Genomic DNA, 23,726 nt, shown 5'->3' on the forward strand with positions numbered 1-23,726 from the left:
TGTCCCTGTGTGGGGGCAGCTAGGTCAGTGAGCTGTGTATGGCGGCCTCTTCCGTTCTCAGAATTCCATGTTTCCAGAGTCACGGCCCAACGGAGGAAAGATGACATCATAGAGCCTCACATAACAATACAGTCAGGAGGAAACCCCTACGACCACTAGTGTGTGTGTGTGTGTGTGTGTGGGGGGGGGGGGTTCTTGTGAAAAAGTGTGTGGGTGTGTTTGGCTATGTGGGGTGTGTGTGTGTGTGCATGCAACAATGTGTGCATGTGTATGTGTGATTAGGTGTGTCTGTGTGTGTGTGTGTGTGTGTGTGTGTGTGTGTGTGTGTGTATGTGTATGTGTGTACTGTGTCCATGCATGTGGAAAGAGATCCAAATTCCTGGTGGAGAAAAAGAGAGTCCAGGGGAAATGGGGGTCATGAACACAGGCAGGGGGTGGAGTGGAGTGGAGTGGAGTGGAGTGGGTGTCCCCCATGCATAGATTATCATTTCAATGTTATGCTTTGAATTTAGTATGGCCTCTAGAAATGTCAGCCACTTCACTTGTGATAGTACAGTATGAGAGAGAGAGGGAGAGAGAGAGAGAGAGGGAGAGAGAGAGAGAGAGAGAGAGAGAGAGAGAGAGAGAGAGAGAGTTGTACTGACCACTATTTTCCAGACCACACACACTAAAAACACATACTTCACCCACTTCACTGTACACACAGCACGACACAACACACTCCTGTGAAAAAACAGTTAGCCATTGAGTGTGTGTGTGGGGGGGGGGTGTGTGTATGAGGAACATTTTGCAAAGACCCAAACTGACAAAGATGAAGTCACAACTAAAACATTGTACACACACACACACACGCACACACACACTCAAACACACAAAGACAGTATACAGACATTACACTCTCTTTCTCTGAACTTTTAAACTGAACAAACAACAGTACAAGAGGGAAACAGATTGTCACGTGTGCATACATGCTCACATAGACACACAGAAACACACACACACACACACACACACTCACTCAAAAAAGAGAGCCAGAGATGAGAGAAGAAAGAGTGAAAAAGAAAAGAGAGAGGGAGCAAGCTAGCAACACAGACACACACTCACACACACACACACACACACACACACACACACACACACACACACACACACACACACACACACACACACACAAACATACACACACATACACACACACACACACACACACACACATAACTCTCTCAGCATTGGGCTGGGCAAGCTGCCATAGTTACCCAAACTCCTCCCCCCTTTTGGGTGTGTGGAGCTTTTTAAGCTGCGGGGCAACTCGTATGCTGCTCTTCCAACAGAGAGAGAGAGAGAGAGAGAGAGCACAGGACAGAGAGAAAGAAAGAGAGAGAGAGAGAGAGGGTGTGTGTGTTTGAGACAGAGAGGGAGGGAGAGAGAGAGAGAAGCGTGGCCGTCTGAAAAAAAGAGGGGTGGAGACGCGCGTCAGGGCAGAGCAGAGGAGAACCTGGCGGCGGAGAGACTTTTCCCAGGCTTCAGTCGAGCGCCCAGCACCACGGCACTGCACTCCGCTCCGCTCAGCTGACGCACGCAGCAAGACTCTCGGCAGGCAGGGAGCCCGGAGCTGGACCCAGCGCACCAGGAGCAGAGACGCACTCAGCCCCAGAGCCCCAGAGCAGAAGCCCTCTCCTCCCCCACGCTCTCCCAGGAACACAGCCATGGGAGAAGACGCCGTGATGGCCGAGCGCAGCAGCATGATCAGCGCGCACGAGAGCCAGGAGCTGGTGGTGCCCAGCCCCAGCCCCACCCAGTCCTCCCCCACCCACAGCCTGTCTCAGCTGGGCAGCAGCGCCGGCCCCGAGGCTGGAGCTCCGAGCGCTCCGGGGATGGTGGCACCGCCGTCGCCCACCGCTGGCGGCACTCTGCCCAGGGACGGCGTGTCCCCGACGGGCCAGGTGAACGCCATCACGGTCCTGACGCTGCTGGACAAGCTGGTCAACATGCTGGACCAGGTGCAGGAGAACCAGCACAAGATGGAGCAGCGGCAGGCCGACATGGAGGGGGCGGTGCGGGGCATCCAGAACGACATGACCAAGCTGTCCAAGAGCCACACGTCCACCTCCAACACGGTCAGCAAGCTGCTGGAGAAGAGCCGCAAGGTCAGCGTCCACATGAAGGAGGTGAAGGACAAGATGGACAAGCAGGCCTCGCAGGTCAAGAAGCTGGAGGCCAACCACTCGCACCTGCTCAAGAGGAACAACTTCAAAGTGCTCATCTTCCAGGTCAGTCCCAGTGTGTGTGTGTGTGTGTGTGTGGTTGTGTGTATCAGCAAAGTTGCATATTGGGATAAATACCGCCTTAAGTTTAGTTTGCGGGGGCAGTATTTTACCCTAGGTGTGTGTTTATTTTTGAATACACTGGAAAGGTTACAATTATCCCACATTGTGCATGTGTGTGTGTGTATGGAAGTGTGAACAGCATAACTCTTGTGGTTTTGGATAATTGATATGTCCAGTTGGAGAGTAACGGTTACTGGAACAGATGATTGCAGTGTGTGGACAGGGCAGTACAGGACAGAAGGCTGACTAACAGGTCAGACATGACACCCTCCGATATGAACTGACCTCGCCTGGACAGAGACGTTGTTGAGAGATCAGAGGGACTGCAGTGGACTGAGAGTGGAGCTACAGACATGACAGCCACTGGGAACTCCTTGAATGGAAATACTTGAGAATGTGGTTGCCATGGGAGTAGAGGAAAGCACAGGTTCACAGAGGGGGGAAAGTGAGTCAGTGTGAGAGAGTGTGTGTGTGAGTGTGTGTGTGTGTGTGTGTGTGTGTGTGTGTGTGTGTGTGTGTGTGTGTGTGTGTGTGTGTGTGTGTGGAGTGAGTACTGCTATGTGTGTATCAGACTATTTATCTACACTAAACATCTCCGGGGATACATGTCTGGTATCTCAAATCTCTTGTTCCATAGCGTCAGTATGCCTGTGCATGTTAAAGAGAGAGAGAAAGAGGGAAAGAGAGAAAGAAAGAGAGAAAGAGTGAAAGAGAGGAACAAAAAGGAAAAGCTGAGAAGCCACATGGGAAGCGGTGGGCCTGTCCTGCTCTTTTATCAGCAGCACAATGGAGGTGAATGGCAGGTGTGGCCCCTGGGAGCTGCTCATGTGTTACGGCCGTGTGTGTGTGTGTGTGTGTGGAGTAACACAGTGTGGCGTCTATGGCGCCCTGCTACTGTGTGTAGGAGCATGTGTGTAGGTGAGGGTGTGTATTGGCTCTGGTCTGTTGTGCTTGCTTGCTGTGTGATATGTGTGCATGTATGTGTGTCTGTAGGATTTGTACTTGTGTGTGTGTGTGTGTGTGTGTGTGTGTGTGTGTGTACAGATATGTGTGCAGTAGGGCCTGGTCAGGAGAGGGCTGGCCAACATTTCTGCTGCGTGGCTGTTTACTCGCTCGTCTCGGACACGGTGACTCAACGCTTCCATGCCAAACCAGCCCAGAGAGAAAGGGGAGAGAGAGAGAGAGAGAGAGAGAGAGAGAGAGAGAGAGAGAGAGAGAGAGTGAGATAGAGAGACAGAGGACAAATAAAGAGAGAGTGGAGGACAGATGGGAAGAGAAAGAGAGGGAATTCTACAGTACTACGTTTCTCTACAACACACACACTCAAACACACTGTGTCTCACACACACTAATGATCAGAGCAAGTGGGCAGTGGGATAAAGAGGAAGCAGGAGGAAGAGAGAAAGAGAAAGAGAGGGGTGGAGAAGAAGGGAGAGAGAAAAGGAGAGAGAAGGAGGACAAAATGAAAGAGAAACCTCATGAAGCTATCACGTTTGTCTACTTTGGCAACAACACCCCAAAGCAATCATGCTAATAAAGCTCATTTGAATTTGTATTTGAATTTCAGACAGATGGAGAGAAAGAAAGAGAGAGAAAGAAAGAAAGAAAGAAAGAAAGAAAGATAGAAAGGAAGCGAGTGAGTGAGTGAGAGCGAGAGCTGCAGTGGCGGTAATGGCAGGGTTTGGTTTCAGCAGTGGGAGTGCTGAGCTCCAGTGTGGAGAGAGAGAGGACACAGAGACAGAGGGAGTTCTGTACGGGGACACGGCTCTGATGTCAGCACAACCGCAGCGTGAGCTCTCTCTGAGGGGGAACCCCGCCACACACACACACACACACACACACACACACACACACACACACACACACACACACACACACACACACACACACACACACACACACACACACACACACACATTCTAAAGAAAACTGCTGCACAACACAGGCCAACCACTCTTGTGTGACTCTTGTGTGCGTATGTGTCTTTGTGTTTGTCCGTGTGTGTGAGTGTGTGAGGGATCATCACTTGTCTGTCCGGGCCATCTTGTCTTGTAGTCTGCCATAAGGAATCATCAGAATTAGGAGCTCTGTCATAGTAAGTGTGTGTGTGTGTGTATGTGTGTGTGTGTGTGTGTGTGTGTAGCTCTCCCATAGTTAGGGGCAGAGTTGAGAGCTTGCTCTAATCCAATAAAGACTCTACTGTCTTCGAGAGTCACTCAACATTTCGTTTGGAAAGTGTCCGTTAGGCCAGAGCAGCCAGCCTCTGACACACACACACACACACACACACACACACACACACACACACACACACACATGCATACACACTCAAAAACACATTTCATATTCTCCCCTCTTTCTGTCTCTCTAACCAACACACTCACAAACACATTTCAAAAGCTCCCACGCAACACACACACAGACACACCCACACACACACACACACACATACTCATACACACACACACACGCACACACACCTCATATTCACCTCTCTCCTACATACACACACTTCACACTCTCCTCATACACAGAGTGGGTGGGGTTCACACACTGAGGGGGGGTCAAACGTTTCCAAATGGGACCATTTCCTAATCAGCAGAAAGGGATTCCTCTGCCTCTCCTCTCCTCCCTCCCTCCCTTCCTCCTACTCTCTCTCTCTCTCTCGCTCTCTCTCTTTCTCTCTTTCTCTCTCTCTCTGTCTCCTATAGTTATGACGAGGCAGCTTATTTGTTAAATTTCCTCCTCAGCCCACACAGGAAGGAATTAGGATATTTCTGGTTCAGTAGGAACCCTCTGTCTGAATGCTCGTTTCCCTGGGGAATGTAGCACTCCTCGCACACTCAGGTGCTCACCACACCCTCTCTCCTCTGTGGTGTGTTTTCCATTTCCACTGCAAGGCTCTGTGTGTGTGTGTGTGTGTGTGTGTGTGTGTGTGTGTGTGTGTGTGTGTGTGTGTGTGTGTGTGTGTGTGTGTGTGTGTGTGTGTGTGTGCGTGAGTGTGTGTGTGTGTGCGTGCGTGCGTGCGTGTGTGTGTCCATGTATCTGGCATAAGGGAAAATACTGTTCTTGCATAAGCGTCACCTCTGGCACTGAAGACTCTGCATTCCTTAATTTAAGCTACTCTCTCTTTCTCTCTCTCTCTCTCACAAACACACTCTCTCTCTCACATACACACAAACACTCTCTCTCCCCTCTCTCGATCTCCCCCCTCTCTCTCGATCTCCCCCACTCTCTCTCTCTCCCAGCATATAAATAACTTTGAGGTTACAATCAATTACGCCTGAAATGCGAGAGACTTGGGCCCACGCTCCACAACGAGAGTAAAAACAAACACAGATTAGCTTTGCAGGAATGACCATATAATAACAGACAGAGGACAGAGAGGACTGACATCATTCTCTCGCTCTCTCTCTCTCACACACACACACACATGCACAAACGCGTTTGATTAACTCTGATGTAACGTTCTCTGTGACGGCCGACACATGGCTTGTGTTATGGGCTCTGAGCGGAGCGAAGCTCAAACGTGAGCGTGAGCACACACACTGATGATTTAAGAGTTTGGGCTTTCAAACTTCTCTCCCCCACCATCCCCCCTCTCCTCTCCTCTCCCCCCTCTCTCCTCCTCTCTCTCCTCTCCTCCCTCTCTCTCTCCTCTCCTCTCCAGCCAAGCGCGCTGGAACAGGGAAGCGGGTGGTGGAGGGGTATTTTTACCCAGAGTTCTCGGGCATGTCCTAATAAGGCTATCACCTCTGGGCCAGGGAGTGCTTTTGGTGAAGTTCAAGTACACGCCTTTCAATACAGGCCAGCCTGTGTGTGTATGAGAGAGAGAGAGAGAGAGCGTGCGTGTGTGTGTGTGTGTGTGTGTGTGTTTCTGACAGACGGATAGAAAGAGTGAAAAATGGGGACAGAGTGACCAGAGAAAGAGAAGAGCAGACAATCATGGTTGTTGTGTATGGTCAGTCATTGTGTCTTACAATGGTGCACACATCTGATGCTCATCCTGGTGTGTGTGTGTTTGTGTGTGTGTGTGTGTGTGTGTGTGTGTGTGTGTGTGTGTGTGTGAGAGAGAGAGTTTGAGAGTTACAGACAGAGGTAGTCAGACAAAAAAAGGGCAGAATGCAGCAAGAGTAGCGAGGCAAACACACTCATGGTGAAAAAGATCAGGAGAGAAAGGATTAGAGGAAGTATCCATGCAGAGAGGGATTAGACCAGGAGTAGGGGGAGGAAGGAGGAAGACCCTGGGCCTCAGGTCTCTTACACACACACACACACACACACACACACACACACACACACACACACACACACACACACACACACACACACACACACACACACACATTCACTCATACCAACATGTCTCACACACACGCACACAATACTTGTGTGTGCATGCATATTGTTTTGCTATGATTCGTATCAACATAATGTATGGAAACTAAATTCCAAGGACCTAGAGAAATCCAATACAATGTTATCTGATGGGTGAGCCAATGGTGCTGGATTTCCCAGCAGGAGCAGCAGGAGGCCTCCATGCCATAAGCACTTAAAAGGAGCTGCCTGCAGGGGGGGGGGGGGGGGGGGGGCAGTGCAGGACTCTCAGCTTTGGCCCCACTGGAAATAGGTGAACACTTCTAACAGGGATGTTACAAACAGGTGGAGGTGAGAATTCCACACAACAAGTCTCACTCACTCACACACACACACACACACACATACACAGAGAGAGAGAGAGGGAGTTCTACAGCTAACCAAACCCCATTCCACTGCACACGAACAAATACCAGAGCCACATGTGAAATGTAGGAGGAGAGAGGGGACAGGAACATGCACACACACGAATACACACAAACACACACACACACACACACACACACACACACACACAGCACACTAGTGCACACATGAATGCACACACACACACACACACAGCACACTAGTACACACATAAATGCACATACACACACCACAAGACATGCACACACATGCTATAATAATGCAAACTATAATGAAATGTACACACACACAACTACTGCTTGAAGTTGTTCTTCTATGAAACACAGACAGTGGCATGGGTTACACACACTCACACAGCTATACACACTCACATAGATACAGAATACACACTTTCAGAGATGTACACACTCTCAGAGTCTCAATGACTCAGTGCTTCAGTGATAAACAAATATTAAAGTGCTAACAGGAAGTTCCTCTCTCTCTCTATTGGTCCTCCTCGCCATAATCTCTATCACTCCCTCTCTCTTCTTCTCTTTATCCATCTCTCTGTCTCTGTTTCTCTAGCTCACTCTGTATTTTCTCTCCCCCTCTCTCTGAGGGGTGAAAGGTCACATGTTTCATGCTCCTCTCTTGTGGGTATGTGCAGATTTTCCACTGCTGGCTGAACACACACACATACAGTACACACACACACACACACACACACAACACAAACACACTCCCTCACACACACACACACGCACACGCATACACACGCACACACATACACACACACACACACACACACACACACACACACACACACACACACACACACACACACACACACACACACACACACACACACACAAACACACACAGGCAGAGTGTGTATGTGGCTCCATGGGCTAACTCTCCAGTAATAACATGTGTGGTGTGCCCTCTGTTTACATCTGCCTTCACACAGCGGCTGACATCAGCAGCGAGCCTACAGAGCGGCTTGTTTATGTTGCTAGGCAACGCAGCAGAAATGTGTGGCCATTCAAACGACCCCACAGCTGTGTGTCACTGCTGTGGTGGAACCTGAGATATCATATTTACATGCAAATTAAAACGCTGAAACGCAAACGCAGGAGGAGGATTTACAAATCAAATCACAGAACAGAGAAATGCGTAGAGAAATATTTCATTTGCGAAGACAAAAATTAAACTCCAAATGCCACTCCTCTCTGCTTGAGCGAAACCTGTGCTGTCAGGTATACCAGTAGTTCAGGCCCAGTCCAAGTTCACTCAAAGGCCATCGGGATTGTGGGAGTTGTAGTTTCCTGCTGTGTGTCAGCTTTGGCAAACTCACTCTATTCAGTAAAAAGGACTCCATTATTATTATCTGAGCAAACAGACAAGACCTTGCATTGTGCCTGTGACAGCGCTCTTCTGCCTCTTTAGTGAGCGAGTGCATGAGTGACACACACATACTTGTGCACTAACAGACACACACAGTATGCTCTCTCTCTCGCGCACGCACACACACACACACACACACACACACACACACACACACACACACACACACACACACACAGTTGCAAACACAAACCCTCACAGCCTCTCTCCCAATCTCAAAAACGCACATACCCATACACACACACACACACACACACAACACAACACAAACATACACCCACACACACCCACACTCTCACACACAAAGCTGAAGGGAGCACAAAAGCGGTCATTGTTAGCGTCTCGTGACAGTGGCCTTTGGCCAGAGAGCTCTGCTAGCGCCAGCCTGGCCACCCCAGCGGCCCTCGCAGCAGTATTGGGTTCCCCCGCCGCTTCTCATGCGCTGGTCTAGGATCTAGTGGAGCCGGGCCATGAGAACCGTAAGGAGAGACCGCTCCTGGACACTCCGATAAAGGGAGCGCTCAGGAAAAGGCCGGCGAAGAGAGGGAGTCTGATAAAGCAGGGGTATCAGTGTGGTGCGCTGATAGGGCAGAGGAGGGCTAAATATTCACTCACTAGCAAGAGAGAGAGAGAGTTAAGGTCATGTGTGTGTGTGTGTGTGTGTGTGTGTGTGTGTGTGTATGTGTGTGTGTGTGTGTGTGTGAATGTGTGTGAGAGAGAGAGAGAGAGAGAGAGAGAACGCTCATGTGGTTGGTTTGTTTGTGTGTGTGTGTGTGTGTGTGTGTGTGTGTTACTGGTGAGAGAGGCCTGCAGCAGCAACATGTGACTGTTGTATCGTTCAGGAATTCCTGCCCTCTGTATAAAGAGATACCCCCCCCCCCTTCCCCAGCGTTCATCTCGCCCCTGCTGTTGTAAACTTTATACACTCCTCTTCTGCTATCAGCATTGACAAATACTCCTCTATTTCAACACTAATCAGCCATTGTTTTCTTTACTCATCTCCACCCAAAGCATAAAATCTCTTTCCCACTTCAATCTTTTTCAGAATTCCACATGTACTGTAAGCACACATTATCCTCACCTGTCAAGCTGAGGGTGTGTGTGTGTGTGTGTGTGTGTGTGTGTGTGTGTGTGTGTGTGCATCCGTGCATGCATGCGTGCGTGTGTGATAAACGTTCCTGCAGCCCCTTTAAATTCAAATTTGACAGCTGGTTGTACATTCAGTGTGGACATAAACAATGACGGACAAATTCCATTGGAGAAATAATATCTGTTCCATACACAATGATGAATAGTCATGAGGATGCAGTCTCCTTATCTCTGAACATTCCCTTCCTCTCTCTCTCTCTCTCTCTCTCTCTTTCCATCTCTCTCTCTCTCTCTCTCTCTCTCTCTCACACACACACACACTTTAAGTGACCTCTTCCACACCCTTCTAAGTGAGATTTCCAGTGCCTCTGAGGAGCAGTGAGAGGAGAGAGAATGTTATGAAAGAGAGAGAGAGAGAGAGAATGTTATGACAGAGAGAGAGAGATAGAGAGAGAGAGGATGAGTGAGAGTGTGAGAGGGGGGTTACAAAGAGGGGTGGAGAAAGGATAGAGAAAACATGGAGGGATGGAGAGAGGAGAGGAACAAGAACAAAGAAACAGAGAACAGATGTATCAAGGAATGAGAGAGAGGGAGAGAGAGAGAGAGGAAGAGTCCATTGTACTGGAGCCTTTGATGGGAAGTGAGAGGAGAGACAGGGTGTGACAGAATGAACAAGAGAGCAAGAGGAGGGCAGACAGGAGAGATGCAAAAGAGAGAGAAAAAAGAGAAGAGTGAGAAAGGGATATGAGAGTATGGAGGAAAGGGAGAGAAGGAATGAGCAGAAGGAACTGAGAAACTGAGGAACAGAGGAAGAGAGCAACAGAAGAATCAAAGAAAGGAGGTATGGAAAGACAGGGAGGACAGACCAAACTAGAGGGGGGGCATAGTCCATTGTGTTGGAGGGGGTTCCCCGGCTCATCCTTGGAACATCCTGAACCCACCAGACTTTTCCTCTCCGATAGACAGGACCGTCTCCAACAGCTTATACAGTATGTTCAACACAGCACACGCAAATCACAACACACCCACACACACAGGCATGAGCACACTCTAGTGTGTACACACATACATCTGCATATGCACACATACAGTATCTACCTATATGCTCTCGTACACCCACACACACACACACACACACACAGTGACATGGTCAAACACTGGGGCACACACACACACACACACACACACAGCTCTCTGGAGAGAGGGCACGAGCAGAAACAGCTGTTTCCTGTCAGGGCTGATCAGACTCAGGGGCAGGCGAGGAATGTGAGCGCGCAGGCCCCAGAGAGACACTCGATTACACGGTGCGGGAGGCCATAGCAGGCATTCCTCAGCACTGCAGCCAAGCTCACAGGAAAATACAGAACCGCACAAACACGCCCAACACACACCCAACACCTCACCTCTTGAACATGGCCAACACACTGAACACCTTACCTCTTGAACATGGCCAATACACTGAACACCTTACCTCTTGAACATGGCCAACACACTGAACACCTTACCTAATGAACATGGCCAAAACATGGAACACCTTACCTCTTGAACATGGCCAATACACTGAACACCTTACCTAATGAACATGGCCAACACACCGCACACCAACTCAGAATAGTTTGCCTAATGCAGAAGCCTAGCTCAGATTGAACACATCATTTCAAGAACATGCCAAACACAGATTGAACCACAGTTAACCTCTCGAACATGCCCAGCTCAGACTGACTACTTTATCTCATGAACAAGCTAAACACAGAACATTCAAAACAAGCCCGAAAATACTTAGCACTTTACCTCATGAACATGCCCAAATCAGAATGAACATTTTATCCCAGTAAAAACACAATACATAACCTTTCAAAAATGTCAGTTCAGCAGAATCACTTGCTAACATTAGCTAATATGAACACCTACTGTACATCAAACAGAACATTTCAAACCAAAACTATACACCCCTACTACACTGTACAATACTACACTACACTACATTCTACTACACTATAAATATTATACTATACTGTATTATAATATACTATACTATATTATACTATACTATACTATACTATACTAATATACTCTACTCTACTTTACACTACACTGCACTCCACTATTCATGTAACCACACTTTTTCCAACACACTTTGAGATTTCCGCATTACCACACATAACACACCTATTTGAGAGAGAGAGAGAGAGAGAGAGAGAGAGAGAGAGAGTGCATACTGTACAGTATAAGTCAAATAACTGACCCTAGCCATGGCTCTAACTGACTCTAAAGGCTGTAACTGACCCCGGTCATGTGTGCCTTCAGACATAACAAACACAAACATACATACACCGTCTGTCTCTGCCTCTCTAAATCTCCATGTCCCTAGAGGTGCTTTAACCATCTGTTTACAACTTCAAGTGCCTTTTCATGAGAAAATAACCCTCCCCAGTCCACACACACACACACACACACAAATACACACACACAGACTCCATCATCTTTTCAACACCAACAGGGATGGTAGTTTTCATTTCTTAATGCCTGTTCCTCTCCAAAGACATCTGTCTCAATTATGGATGTTGAGAGAAACACATGAGATGATGTGTTCAGGGAATCTAATGCGTTCTTCAGGCTTCAGACTTCAGACTCCACCAGAGAACATTCAGCACTCCTAAAGGCAGTCTTCCATCGACAGCGAACCCGGTGTTGAACTGCCGTTTGGAATTCTTTGAACCGTGGTGCTATCTAGTGAACCAGCCTGTATTTCCTTCAGTTTTGAACCGAACCAAGGATGAGTCATCAACAATGGGTGTTGCATGCAAAAACAAAAGTTAATGAAATGCATAAACGGGAGAATGTTATGAACAGTTATCCCACAAAAACAGCAGAAATTAGCTGTTTAAAATGCTAGTCAACGTCTACTAGTTGATGCGGACGGAAAACTCATGCTTTTAGCCTCCCTTCTCCCCTCTGAATGGCAGAATGACACGCCCACTCCGGTTTGCAGGAACAGCAAACTATTTTCTGGTTCAACTTCCAAACCAAGGTGCCACGTTCCGAACCGGCTTTTGTATGGTGGAAATGCTCCGAACAGTTCAAATGTACGGGAACGGAGCCGGTTCTCTGTCGGTGGAAAAGGCCTATGAGTGGTTCCTTGGGTCCGTGGTAAGAGTGCAGACGATGGTGGGGTTATCTTATCTGTGTGTGAGGCGGGTGGTGAGAGTTGATCTCATCGTCCCATAACACCAGCAAGCTGAGAGGACACACATCTGCTGATGGGGAGCATGTGTTTCACTAATGATCGCGCAAATCAGCCGTGTGTGTGTGTGTGTGTGTGTGTGTGTGTGTGTGTGTGTGTAAATGTGTCGCTGCACAGCAATACCCAGACTTGGTGTCTACAATGCGTTCCTCAGGCGCACAAGCGCACAAACACACACAAACACACACACACACACACACACACACACACACACACACACACACACACACACACACACACACACACACACACACACAAACACATGTCTAATTATCATCAGTGACAGACGAAGGCCTGCTGAGAGAGTGGTACATGGTTCCTCTTAATGGACAGAGTATATACAGTACACACACACACACACACACACACACACACACTTACAGTCATCTGCCAAAGCTCAGAGGCTTACCTCCAGCCAAGCGCACACACGCTACACACACCCCATAAACAGCAGGTCCAACACATGGCTGTCTGCCATTATGTAAACACTCCCCAAGTAGTGCCAGCCCTTAAGATTACACTTAATGGAAATGTTTGAGTGAAGCATACCTCAGATATATGGAGCTTATTCTATAGCCTTGTTTAAATCAATGGGTCATATCAGATAAGGCACCTGTCACGAGTATTCACAGGGCAGCATGAATGTGACTCAATTCAATCACAGGGCGTCAGTGTGTGATGATCCACATCTACCTTGTGAAGTGCATCATCGCTAAAGCACCTGTGTGAACTATTCAGAATGTTTTTACCTCAGCCAGTCAATACTCCATAACAACAAACATTTTGGACTCTCTTGGAAACTGAAATGAAAGCAATCCAGTATGACAATATGGCACGTTTCACAAGAGCATGTGTCTGAATGCTCTCCATTAGACCATGCATTTAAAAGCATTCATTCTAAATGGCCAATATGCCACCATAGTCCCAGCCTGGCGTATCTACGCCCTGTGAAGTGGAACACCTCTGCATGTCTCTCCTCCATTAGTCAGGAGAAACTGCCTCTGGGGAAACAGCAAGAGCAACCAGTTTCTCACACACACAAAAACGGTGCTTCCAAAGAACTATGAACGCAGAGACAACAACAACAATGCTTCCTTTAACCGATACTATCTAAGTACTATGAAACACACACACACACACACACACACACACACACACACACCACAACCACAACCACAACAGAGGGCAGTTTGAAAAATAAAACACTGTGCAATCTTCCAAAGCCTGATGGCCAGAATAACTGGAATGGCAAGACCGAAGGTCAGACAGACACACACACACACACACACACACACACCTCTTGTAGTTCAGAGCAACTATCAGATACTTCTCGATGGTTTTTACACATACATGTATACGTATAAGGCCATTTGCCCCTCCCTTCACTCCAATCCCACCCAGTAGTAAGAAGACTGTAGCCTACTGACAGCACGTGTAAAGCACTTTCCCCCTAAATGTTCATCTTCCATCCACACACCAGCTGCAGCACAAAGCAGTGGGGCTCCCTCCCTCCACAAGAGAGAAAGCAGCCCTGGGGGCTAGTAGTGTCCAGTAGGGGCCTTCATGTAGGACTGCATGGCTTCAGGGGGAATAGCCCACCTGCTAGGAGTATTTAGACAGCCAGGAATGTCTAAAGAGAGAGGAGGAGGGGAGAGCTGATGTGTATTGGGGTAGGGAGAGCACAGAGAGAGTGGAGCATTTGTGTCTGTGTGTGGTGAGATTCTCTAGTGATATCCTGTGCCATGCAGGTGCAGACCGCTTCTAAATCTTACTCAATACTTGGCTTCGAGCCCTGCATTGTTTTTTTTTTCCTGTGTGTGTGCGCGTGTGAGTGTGTGTGTGAGTGTGTGTGGCTAGGTATGTCCGTGTGTGTTCTGTGTGTGTGTGTGTGTGTGTGTGTGTGTGTGTGTGTGTGTGTGTGTGGGTGTGGGTGTGTGGGTGTGGGTGCACATGCATGTGTGCTTGCGTGTGTGTGGAGTGATTGACTGATGGACCCAGAGGTTGTTCCGGCTATGCAAGCTCATCTAATGCCACAGTAGTGAGTCATGCTTCAGCTACATGCTCATTACTGCCCTCCCTCACTTTGAGTTATATACAGTTAGTTTACATACACACACACACACACACACACACACACACACACACACAGAAAACACATACATGCATACTACTACTACTACTACACACACACACACCCAAAATAAGAGATAGAGATCTGAGACAGACACCTCTGAAAGCGGCACGTATGTATGAGCTGAGGAGCTCCACTGGTAAGGAGCTGAGACATTTCTGTCATGCCTGAGCTGTGACACTCTGCATTCCCTCTGTTTCCTTCACGGCCACTCTGGTATGCTCCTACGCCTGCAACTGGGCTCAACATGCTTTTCACTCGCTCTTTCCCTCTTTCTTTCTCTCTCTCTCTATCCATCCCAGTGTACCATCCATCTTGTCTCTTTCCTCTATTTCCTTCTCTCTCTCTCTTTCTACTCCTCTGTGTTTACAGCATCCACAACCAACTTGCTGTCTTATCATTGTTGCAACAATGTGACATTCATTATATCCTACACGCGCGTGCCTCTGTGTGTGTGTGTGTGTGTGTGTGTGTGTGTGTGTGTGTGTGTGTGTGTGTGTGTGTGTGTGTGTGTGTGTGTGTGTGTGTGTGTGTGTGCGTGTGTGCATGCGTGCGTGCATGCGTGCGTGTGTGTGTGTCTATCTGACACCCCCTCTTACGAGTCCTGAGCATCCTCAGCAGCCTTTAACACAGAGCTAATAAGACATTACCCCCTGCCTGCCCAATTAGCACCCTGCTGAGAGGCACGACTCCCTGTACCCAGAGTGGAGGCGACACTGCTGACTCGGACACTCAGGGCCATCAAAGCGTGATACTGTGTGTGTGTGTGTGTGTGTGTGTGTGTGTGAGCAGAGAGAGAGAGAGAGAGAGAGAGAGAGAGATGGCTAGTGTCCACTGAGGACAGGGAGTGACAACTTCCCAGTGCTCCACACTGTCATCTACTGGCATGAGATGGTATGGCAACCAAACTTTGACATTCCTGGAGCTCTTGAGTTCTTAGCTGTCCAGTGAAGAACCCATTAGTTAAAAGCCGACAGCAAGAACAAATAAGGCTGTAAATTATTGGAGTCTAGAGAGCAGAGGATTGCACTGGATTATAAGGACCAGAGGCTTCTTCATTTGAAATAAATGGCAGGGGATTAGTAAAGATGCACATCTTTAGAGTTAGATGTCTACGTGTACTCATAAAGTATTGCCATACATGATGATCAACAGACAACACCCAAGTCTTCCCCAGAGAGTGTATAACACATCTGTGTGAATAAAGAATAGATATAAAGTATTGTTTACTTATTGTGGCATCTGAGGCCTGTGTCTTTCCTGAAGGTGAAAGGCTAAGAGAGAAAGAGACAGGGAGGCTTAGTCCAAGAGGGCAGAGAATGAGATGGACAGAGTGGACAGAATTAGGGGCTTCTGTTCTGCGTGTGTGTGTGTGTGTGTGTGTGTGTGTGTGCACGTTCAAAGTTGAAAGCTTGGAGAGCTCAATCCATCATCTCTTTTCTCCAGATGTGCCATGCTACACTTTCTGGAGCTAGTGTGTGTGTGTGTGTGTGTGTGTGTGTGTGTGTGTGTGTGTGTGTGTGTGGATGTGTTGAGTGTGTACATCTGTTTCTGTGTCTATATGTTCCCACTCGCCCAGAGCGTGGTGTTCTCTCTGTTGACCCTGTGCATAAGGGAGTGCCTGCCTGCCTGCCTGCGCCCCTCTCAGCGAGCCCTCCGACTCCTGCACATTTCTGGCATAGCTGCAGCCTGAACACCCTGATAAGGGCCCAGAGGGAGGGGGGTGGGGGGGCATAGCCCGCCTCTCTCTCTCACTCTTTCCTTTCCTTCCCTTCTTCCATCCACCATCACTCTTTCCAAATCTACATCCATCATCCCCTCAATTTGTCTTCAACTCTGAACCCCTGGACTGTTATCCTGCCCCTGAGGGCTTATGACCCGCTCCTCCTTCTCTTCCTCTCCTCCTCGCCTCTCCTCTCTGTCTTTCCTCACCTTCCCTCTTCTCCCAAGCAGAAGGCACTTGCACCTCCTCTACTTTTTCTCTTCCTCTACACCTCCTTTCCTGCCTCACTCTCTTTTCCTCTCTCAGTCTCTCTCTATCCCCTCTTTCCTCACACCCTCCCTCCCTCCCTGTGTTCTCTCCAGCTGCACCTCTCTCCTCTGTCTCTCTTTGTTCTGCAGTGGAGTTGGCTGAGCTCCAGCACCCTGTGGAAACTCTGAGCTGCTCCCACCTCTGCTCTGCTCTGCTCTGCTTCTCTGCTCTGCTCTGCTCTCCGGGGCTCGGCCACAGGCTGGCTTCCTTCCCTCCTCCCGCTCCCTATTCTTAAGCTTTTGTGTGCGTTTCCAACACCAGAAGGAGAGAAAAAGATTGTGTGTTGGTATGTGAAAAAGATTGTGTGTGTGCGTGTGTGCGTGTGTGCGTGTGTGCGTGTGTGTGTGTGTGTGTGTGTGTGTGTGTGTGTGTGTGAGTGTGTGTGAGTGTGTGTGTCTGCAAGAGAGGGAAAGAGATATTGTGTCTAAGATTACCTGTGGCTGCATGTTCAAACTCGCCAAATATATTGTATTGCCTATTTCCAAGTAATGAACCTGACACAGAGCACTTCTATTTGTCTTAGCCAGCTGAGGGAATCACCTTAATACTTCAGGTCACATTCTGTCACACCACACGCTTTACTTGAAATCTTTCCAAGTGTGAACAATGTCAGGGCAGTGTGTGTGTGTGTGTGTGTGTGTGTGTGTGTGTGTGTGTGTGTGTGTGTGTGTGTGTGTTTGTGTGTGTGTGTATATATATCCGTGTGTGTGTGTGTGTGTGTGTGTGTGTGTGTGTGACCTGGTCATTCAGGCAGCCATTTTCCAGCTATGTGTCTAATCCTCTTCAAAATGGTATCTCACCCAAGACCCATCCAAACAGAAGCAAAGTTACAGGTCTCCTACTGTCCACAGTCTTACACTAATGATGCCAACTGCTTTAATAGCATTTCTTTGGTTGGCTTGTGTAGTCTGCTGGAACATGCTCACTTCAGAAGGGATTTAGTTCAGGATTTGCTTGAAGAGAATGACAGAGAGAGACAGAGCGAGAGAGTGAGATAGAGAGAGAATTTGTATAGACACAGCATGCACTGAGACGCTGCATTTCAGACTTTCAGAGAAGAAACACAAAAGCTTTTACAAGGCAAGAGTGAAGGGAGAACTCTCTTGAGGTTTTAATGGACAATGTACTTCAGAGCAATTTCAGAAGGAATTCCAAGTTCTGTGGCACGCTTCAAAGCCAGGGTCTAATGGAAACATCCTTTGCAGGGATGAATCACCTCTCAGGGCTCTTGCAGGGAATGTGGTAGTACGGAACGCACTGCATAAGGATTGAATGAATAAGCTGGTCTATAAAAAAATGGGTTTGTTTGGCACAGTGTGGGAACTATGGAAACTATGACAGAATTTTGCAATCACAAGATTCACTGATGTATCATGCACAAGCTCTAGACAAACAGGGGTGTTGCCCTGGCAACCTCTGAGACAATTTAGGTCACAGAGCAATTCTGTTCATAACTAATGTCAAGTAAGGCTACATTATTAGTGCTGACAACAAAAACAATGTTAAATGGTTATTAACCAATGGTAAAATACCAATGTTTTAGCAAGGTTTTGAAGCAGATTTCCACCATAACAAAGCAGTAAAACAGACTGTTCGGGATCTCTAAAGCTACAGAAATGGTATGAGTGCCTACGGCCTTCAACGTTCTGTTCAAGCTATTGCATTATGAGGTAAAGATAGCTATGCTCTCTATAGCCAGGATCCCACCACTATTTACAACCTAAGGAGATGTTTCCTACCTCAGCTTACAAGCATAAGTGACCACATGTTTTGCTCTGTACTCCTATGTTACATAATCTACATGTTACACATAACATTGCTTTTGAAAAGTTAAGATGACTATACTTCAAATGGCCAGGTTTTCACACTTTTAAAACCCAAACTGACTAGATGTGTGTGTGTATTTTTTTCTTCAGGAGGAGAATGAGATCCCCTCCAGTGTGTTTGTGAAGGAGCCTCCTCCGTTCCCCCGCGATGCGGAGGACAACCCATCAGTGGATGCCAACCGCTCCCAAGAGGAGGGCCTGCAGACCATCAACCTGTCCTCGGACGAGGAGCTGGGCCTGGACGAGGAGGAGGACGAGAGCGTGGGCGCGCTGGAGCTCCAGGGGGAGCACCTGGAGAAGTCGCGCGCCGAGAAGATCAAGCGCTCCAGCCTGAAGAAGGTGGACAGCCTGAAGAAGGCCTTCTCGCGCCACAACATCGAGAAGAAGATGAACAAGATCGGCACCAAGATCGTCTCGGTGGAGCAGCGCGAGAAGATCAAGAAGAGCCTGACGCCCACGCACCCCAAGGGCTCGCCCTTCAAGGTCTCCCCGCTCACCTTCAGCCTCAAGAGGCACCGCGGCGGCGGCGGCGGGGGAGAGGCGGATGCAGAGTCCAAGGCCACGGACGGCGAGCAGGGAGAGGACTCGCCCACTGCAGTGGCCTCCATCGAGCTGGCGCCCATCAGTCCAGGAGAGGACCTGCCCTTCACCGAGCTGCACCCTCAGCTGGCGCCGGACACCGAGGAGGTCAAGGCCGCCGTGGAGCCCATGGAGAAGGAGGCGCTGGACCTCACGGCCTCTGGGGAGGAGGTCAGCGCGGAGTACGCGCTCTCCGCGACCCTGCCACAGGACGCCTCCGTGTGCAACGGCACTGAGGGAGAGGGGAAGGAGGAGGAGGAGGAGGAGGAGGAGGAAGAGAAGGAGGCGGTGGAGGCTGATGTGGGGGAGAAGGAGGTGGCAGCGGTGGCAGCGGCCGCAGCGGCGGCAGCAGCAGCAGCAGCCGAGCAGGAGGAGCCAGAGGTGGACCGGGAGGTGAAGAACGCCGTGGCCAGCGAGCGTCCAGCGGAGGACGCAGGAGCTGAAGCAGCAGCAGCAGCGGTTCCTGAGGCTGTGGCCGTGCAGCAGGCGTCCTAATAACCCCCCCAACACACACACACACACACACACACACACACACACACACACACACACACACACACACACACACACACACACACACACACACACACACATACACACACACACACACACACACACACACACAAGCCCTGAATACAACATTCACACACAAACAAACACACACACACACACACACACACACACACACACACACACACACACACACACACACACACACACACACACACACACACACACACACACACACACACACACACACACACACACACACACACACACACACACACACACACACACACACACACTCTTTTCTCCCTAACACTTTCAAACATACACACTCCCCTGACCAATGCCCCATTCCATTCTCAACACCCATAAGAAAGTGCCTCATTCCTGAACATGAATCCCCATTGACGTACACATACCTGGACATTACGCAGCACCTATTCAACCTGCTCTTATACAAATATAGGACAATAACAGGACAGTGACTTGTCCTATAAGGACTTTACATTGCAGTGCAACATAACATGATGACCCTTTCTCAACAAAGCCCACATGTATCATTGTTATTCCTTCCTGTTCTGATGCTTTCTTATAAACCTTATAAATGACTGTGATCAACTACAACCCTCCAAATATCCCATGATCCCTCTTGTTAGTGATGATGAGACACCTCTTATGCTCTCAGCTGTATAGATAGACCACTGTGCCCTTATCGTCCAGTAGTTTTTTCTGTCTCGTATCAAACCATGAAACAGTCCACTAGTATAGGAGCGGCTTTATTTACTAACCAATGAAAGACCACCACATTGCCATTTGCTTGCCTCTCCTGGCCAACCAAATCAACCATCCATCTCCATGTCTCTCTACCTGTCTGTCTGACCACCTGTCTCTCTGCCTGTCTGTCTGACTACCTGTCTGTATCTGTTTGCTCTGAGCTCCATGATTTAAGGACATCAAACGCCTTAGGCAAGAAAACAAAAGAAGCGCCAGCATGGTCCCGCATGTCAGCACATTTTACTCGTTGGCGTGGAGTTCTATGGCCCACCATCCATCCATCCCTCTGAGAACAGACTGTGCGATGAGGGCCTGGCAGAGGTGTGCCTCGTCCAATGTAGAGGAGATGCCTGGAACAAACCTGGCCCAGATCTGACTATATCTTTTGGATCAGACCATTTGGATCCATTCAGTAGCTATCAGAAGTTTTCAGGAATCCAACTTCAGTATCTTCACTGAACAACTGCCAGTCATACTCCCTGTGTGTTTTGTAACACCAAACAGACATACTCTTACCATATTTACAGATGTATGAGTTTGCACTGAAAGAGTTCTCTATGTGTAGGTAATAACATAATGCTAAGACAGAATTAATACATGCTAGATGAATGGATATGCAAACAAGACTAGAGTGAATGCAGTTTGAATCAATCAAACAGGACAAAATCTCAGTTTTCACCATTAACTATGTCCGACCCATATGACTTTGTTGTTAACTTGATCATAGTAGTCATAGTATATGCGTATATATATGCGTATATATCATAGTATATGCGTATATATATGCGTATATATCAAACTCCAGTATTGAAAATGCATTGGTTGCTCAAATGTCAATGTATGTTGAATGTGAATGTTGCATATACCACAGCCGGTATTGTATGTTGACGACATGTTTTAAGTTCTTACTTAATGGGGATGGGTGTGGTCTGGCATCTCCACAGCCTCCACACTGTCTGCGCCTAGCATGGCGAGGATTCCTGCTTTTGAAAGATGGCCCCAAGAGGCCCTATTTCTCAACTTGGAGGTGACAGGGGCCTGGCATGAAGTTAGTGTGTCTGTGTGAAAGAGAGAGAGAGAGAGTAAGAGAGAGAGGGGGAGATGGTTTGCATACTTCACAGTGATGGAGGATTTCTTTGGATGTTGTATAGAACCTCAAAAAAGCTGCGTATGGTAAACAACAGACAGATGGAGGAGAAAGAGAAAGAGATGAGAGGGATGGAAACGATTGGGGGTGGGGGTGGGGGTGCTGTTGAACGTCAATCATCTTGATTTCCACATATGCTTCTCTGGACTGGATAAATGACACACATAAATAGACATGAGCTGAGGTGATTTGGTGCTAAGCGTGTTACAAAATTCAGCTCATACTGAAGAAGCACAGTCAGCGAGAGATCATTTGGAGATCATTTACTGACACATTAAAAAAGAATGACAAGCTCTGTCTTAATGGATCACAAAAAATGTGTCTGCGCAAGCATTCATCAGGTCAAGTAGAGACCAGTGTACATCTTAGTATAGCTCAGTTTTATACCAAGGTATACAAAAGACTTTTTGATTTCCCAAATAACTGATTGAATGCAATTTCATGCAACTGATTCAATTTATCCAACCCCCCTTCTCTTCTGGACTTTAAACATCATTCATACCTATGAATGGGGGTTAGCAAACTGATTTCAAGTAAGCTCAGCAATTGGAAAACTTGTGTTGTGTGCTTTGGGCCTATGTGAAAAAAATGAAGATTCAATTCCTGAGTCTTTACAAAACACTTTGTAGTGATTTTATGTTACTGCTAAGTCCATTTTGCCTTCTATTTGCATATCCTATAAAATGTTAACTACGCTAATGACTTAAATAATATATATATAAGTATATGTTGTCTTGAACCTATTATACGTAAACAAGAGTTATCAGTGATGCCAAAGATGCTACTTGTGGAGATTTTGTTTTAATGGCAAACCATTAATAACCATGTCAAACTGTGACCTTTTTGTCTTCACTTTTGCCATATTGTTATTAAAACACCTCTTCTGAGTTTTCAAAATAAATACTTTTAACAAAATTTGTGTCCTCAGAACAATTACAATGTTTTTTTTTCCTGACATGTGACTTGAGGGGGGTACTCCCTATAGCCTTAGCCTACAATATCTATTTTCTATGTTTCTATGGACTACAAGATCTATAAGCCATACTAGTGGCATTATTGGTGCATCTAGCAAGTATAGACGCCAAATCTCTAGGGCAGTACAGGTAGCCACAGGGCCAACCATACTGAGACCTACAATGGGGCTAGTCAGCTATGCTAAGGCTAAATCACCATGTCTGTATATTGAATGATAACAGTCACTGCTATCCTTCTGTGGGGTGAGAGGGGTCTTACACAGAGCAACATTGAAATGATTATGTTCAAGATAACTTGGGTGAGGAGAGTAACATGGCTTTTCAAAACACATTATTTAAACACACACACACACACACACACACACACACACACACACACACACACACACACACATACACTCAGAAAGCTAACCACAATGTTTACATACATTCTGACAGACCACTGTCAACTAAAATGGGTTTTGTGCTTCTTATTTATGTCATTCATATTACTCCACAAGTAGTCCGATCACGTCTTATAATAGAACCTCCGTATTCACACACGAAGCACTGCTACTTGCGTGCAGAGATTGTCCTTGCTGTGGTGAGTGAAAAAGTTCTGATGTGTTGTGTGATATCTCTGCACCCAAGTACTGTAGCAGTGCTTCACCTGTGTTTCGCCCCCCAATACAGTCTCAAGTCAATACCTGCCGAGGAAATCGCTTACTCTTAATGTGCATAGCAGATGCCTTTGTCCAAAGTGAAGATGGAGGCACAGTGCGAATTGGAGACAATAGTGTATGGCTGTGCTTGATATGAGAACAGCTGCTGCCCTCTAAGATATGTGACTGGGGAGCGAGGCAACAACTGTGGTTCCAAACCGAAAGTTATCTTATATCTTAGATTTCCTGGATCATTTTTGAAGGCAGTATCATGCACCCTCCTACCCAAAATATTTTGCGGCAACGTCTGAAACAAAGATGGCTGATGA

At 47.6% G+C, this 23,726-nt stretch overlaps 1 protein-coding gene across 1 annotated transcript; it reads left to right on the forward strand.

The window, feature by feature from the left end:
- The first annotated feature begins 1,340 nt into the window (after positions 1–1,340).
- On the forward strand, positions 1,341–19,965 carry cavin2b (caveolae associated protein 2b). The gene is made up of 2 exons (XM_062527627.1): positions 1,341–2,270; positions 18,866–19,965. The coding sequence occupies exons 1-2, from the start codon at positions 1,707–1,709 to the stop codon at positions 19,847–19,849; spliced, it is 1,548 nt and encodes a 515-aa protein (XP_062383611.1). The 5' UTR covers positions 1,341–1,706; the 3' UTR covers positions 19,850–19,965.
- Positions 19,966–23,726: the final 3,761 nt, after the last annotated feature.

Source organism: Sardina pilchardus, chromosome 23 (genome assembly GCF_963854185.1).
Source record: "Sardina pilchardus chromosome 23, fSarPil1.1, whole genome shotgun sequence".
NCBI lineage: Eukaryota > Metazoa > Chordata > Actinopteri > Clupeiformes > Clupeidae > Sardina > Sardina pilchardus.

Excerpts from the sequence above, each read along its gene's own strand:
- cavin2b (XM_062527627.1), top strand. The coding sequence starts at position 1,707 with ATGGGAGAAGACGCCGTGATGGCCGAGCGCAGCAGCATGATCAGCGCG. Across the intron at positions 2,271-18,865 it reads TCAAAGTGCTCATCTTCCAG|GAGGAGAATGAGATCCCCTC; the intron begins GTCAGTCCCAGT and ends TTTTTTCTTCAG.